At 47.5% G+C, this 3,465-nt stretch overlaps 1 protein-coding gene across 1 annotated transcript; it reads left to right on the top strand.

The window, feature by feature from the left end:
* Positions 1-996: 996 nt before the first annotated feature.
* LOC311226625 (zinc finger BED domain-containing protein 4-like) lies at positions 997-2,823 on the top strand (the record flags this gene model as incomplete). The annotated part of the gene is made up of 2 exons (XM_084312043.1): positions 997-2,129; positions 2,334-2,823. 2 exons carry the CDS (start codon positions 997-999, stop codon positions 2,821-2,823), a joined length of 1,623 nt encoding a protein of 540 aa, XP_084168169.1.
* Between the last annotated feature and the right edge of the window lie 642 nt (positions 2,824-3,465).

Raw genomic sequence — 3,465 nt, 5'->3', positions numbered from 1 at the left:
CTCGGTGTGCACATCGACAACAAACTGAACGGGTCAAAACATGCAGAGGCACTATACAAGAAGGGCCAGAGCCGACTCTACTTCCTCAGAAGGCTGAGATCCTTCAATGTCTGTACAAGGATGTTGAGGATGTTCTATGAGTCGGTGATGGCGGGAGCCTTCTTGTACGCTGTGACCTGCTGGGGCAGCGGACTGAGAGCAGTGGACACAACCAGGCTGGATAAGCTGGTCAGGAAGGCCAGCAGCGTGGTTGGGGTGGAGCTGGACTCTCTAGCGAGGGTGGCGGAGAGGAGGAGCCTTGCTAAGCTCCAGGCCATCAGGGAAAACCCCACCCACCCAATATACACAGACTTGGTGGACATGAGGAGCAGGTTCAGTGCCAGGCTCACACTACCCAAATGCAGCACTGAACGGCACAGGAAGTCCTTCATTCCAACAGCCATCAGACTATACAATGCATCACTGTGCCTCACTGCATCACTGAGCACAGAGCGGCAGCTCAATAGTGGCAGGAGGCCGCGACTATCGGCCTCCAGGCTCCAAAACAGGGGGCAGCGACTAGGGATGCCCCGATCAATCGGCCACCGATCGTTATCGGCCGATAATTAGTATAAATATGCGATCGGGGAATTCCGATAATTATTCATATTCGCCGATCACAGACCCCGATCGATGACGTGGAAAGCATGAGCCAATTCTCCGCCGACCGCTCGAAAAACACGAGGCAGTGTTCATTGTCGCATTTTCTCACCTGTAAACATGTCGGTGGTGTGGAACTATTTCACGGTTTCTGAGACTGATGTAACAATTGCCATCTGCAATGTATGCCAGAATAAAATACCTCGTGGGGGAAACATTGTCAAGAGTTTCAACACAACGAATTTAATTCGACATTTGAAGACTCAGCACTTAGCGGAGCATGGAGAATTCATCGAGGCGAGTAAAAAAAAAAAGGCAGCCGAGCCTCCACCAAAGCGCGCGCTGACGCAGACCACCATGGTAAGCACATCTGCGTATGGCAGTGGGACTCAGAAGGCCAAGGCAATAACACGCAAAGTCATGGAATTCATAGGGCTCGACGACCAGCCATTAAGTGTAGTCGAAAACACAGGATTCCGACGGCTACTCTCTCACATTGAGCCGCGCTACACTGTCCCGGGGCGCACGTATTTTACAGATGTTGCGCTACCTGAGCTCTACCAGGCAGTGTTTGCGCACGTGGACAGCCTCATGAAAGAAGACGTGTCTTCAATCAGCTTTACGAGTGACATTTGGAGCTCTGATGTCAGCCCCATGTCAATGCTGAGTTTGACAGCTCAGTGGGTTGACGCAGAGTTCCAACTGCGTAAAGCTGTCCTGCATTCACAGGAGTTTTCAGGCTCCCACACCGCTGCAGCGCTGGCAACCGCGTTTGAGAATATGTTTGAAACGTGGAATATTCCAAGGGAGAAGATTCACGTCATACTGCGAGATAACGCCCGCAACATGATCAAATGCATGACAGACGCGGGACTGCCACATTTGGGGTGTATGGCCCACACGCTTCAGCTGGCTGTCCACGATGGAGTGCTGTCACAGCGGAGCATAATTGACATCACAGCTACAGGGAGACGCATCGTGGGCCACTTCAAGCACTCCTGCCTGGCTTATTCTAGACTGCAGAGTGTGCAGACGCAACTCGGCCAGCCTATCAAAAGGTTGCAGCAGGATGTCAGCACCAGATGGAACAGCACATATTATATGCTCCAAAGTCTCCTTGGGCAAAAACGGGCACTGGGTGCTTATGCAGCAGACTTCGAACTACCCGCTATATTCACTGCCAACCAGTGGGGACTGATAGAAAACATGCGGTCCATTCTGGCACCGTTTGAAGAGCTCACCAAGGAAATTAGTTCATCCTCCGCATCTGCCGCCGATGTCATACCTTGTGTCATGGCTTTAAAACGTTTCCTGGGCAGAGATGATGTCATACCTTGTATCATGGCTTTAAAACGTGTCCTGGGCAGAGATGTGGCGTCAGATCATGGCGTGAAGACGACAAAAGCCACACTGCTGGAAGCTGTAACCCGCAGATTCGCAGACATCGAAACAGAGCCCCTCTACAGTTTGGCAACCATCATAGACCCAAGGTGATTTAGCCAGAATACATTTAGCAAAAATATAATTAACAAAATGTTATTAATATTAATCTATTTTAGATTAGCCTAACAAACATATTATTTCTATTATTTATTATTATCATATTATTAACTATGACAGTCTTATGCTGCATCGTATAAAAGAACGAATGCCATGCTAAATTAATGTGATGTTTTCTTTGTTTTAAATAAAAGATACAAGGACCGATTTTATTCCGAAGAGCTCAAGGCACAGACACGGGGACTGCTTTTGCGTCTGCTGGCCTTACAGACGGGCCCCGACCCAGCACCCGGAGCCAGCGACACAGGCGAGCCAGCCGAGAAGGTGCCACGACCAGGTTCCTTGTCGTCTATGTTTGGCGAAATTATGGCTGAAGAAACCCCGCAGCAGCAGGCCAACGACGAGAGCGCGGCTGCGTCACAGCTGAATCTTTACCTGGCAGAGCCACCCATCTCTCGGAGTGCACAGCCACTGGCGTACTGGAAAGCAAACAGGGATCGCTTCCCTGCCCTCGCCACTGTGGCAAGAGCTTACCTCTCTGCGCCCTGCACAAGTGTGGATAGTGAGCGCTTGTTCAGCGCTGCATCCAACATCGTGGATGAACACCGGAACAGGATTACGTCCGAAAAGGCAGAGATGCTCCTCTTTATTAAAAAGAATCTGCCAATGATGCTTAATAAATAACACGCCATAGGCATTTAGTCTATAGGCTAAGGTCTCTTTCGGGCCTTGTTTTAGAAGCCTATAGCCCCCAGGCATATTGCCTTTTGCACTGTTTTGCCTAAATAGGCTAATTGTTTTTGCAGCCCGTTATATTGTTATATTTTATTATTTATTTGTAATTGTTGCGGCGTATTTAGGCTAAGGTCTCTTTCGGGCCTTGTTTTAGAAGCCTATAGCCCCCAGGCATATTGCCTTTTGCACTGTTTTAGCCTATTAACGCAAATTGTTTTTGCAGCCAGTTATATTATATTTATATATGTGTAATTGTTGCAGTTGCTTAATATTATTATTATTATTATTATTATTATTATTATTATACTAATTAAAAACAAATGTTCATCTAATTAAATTCTCTGCGTATTATTTATTAATGCTTCAATTCATTCAGAAACGTTGCAGCAAGCAATCCATATGTGCATTTGTTTACATAATGATAACGAAAATAACATATCATTGAGGGAGGGACAAATGGAAACTTAGCCTAATGCTTCACCCTGTTAGTAAGTTGAACTCGCTCTGACTGGGCTGAGGGCAGCTGAATTGACCAAAGCAGTATACACACAGACAGTGGAGCTGTTTGCAGATAGCGAGCATTTTGACTTG

The sequence above is a fragment of the Notolepis coatsorum genome (assembly GCF_963971535.1).
Source record: "Notolepis coatsorum genome assembly, chromosome: 4".
NCBI classification, from domain to species: Eukaryota; Metazoa; Chordata; class Actinopteri; order Aulopiformes; family Paralepididae; genus Notolepis; species Notolepis coatsorum.
This window is presented reverse-complemented; position numbering and strand designations above follow the sequence as displayed.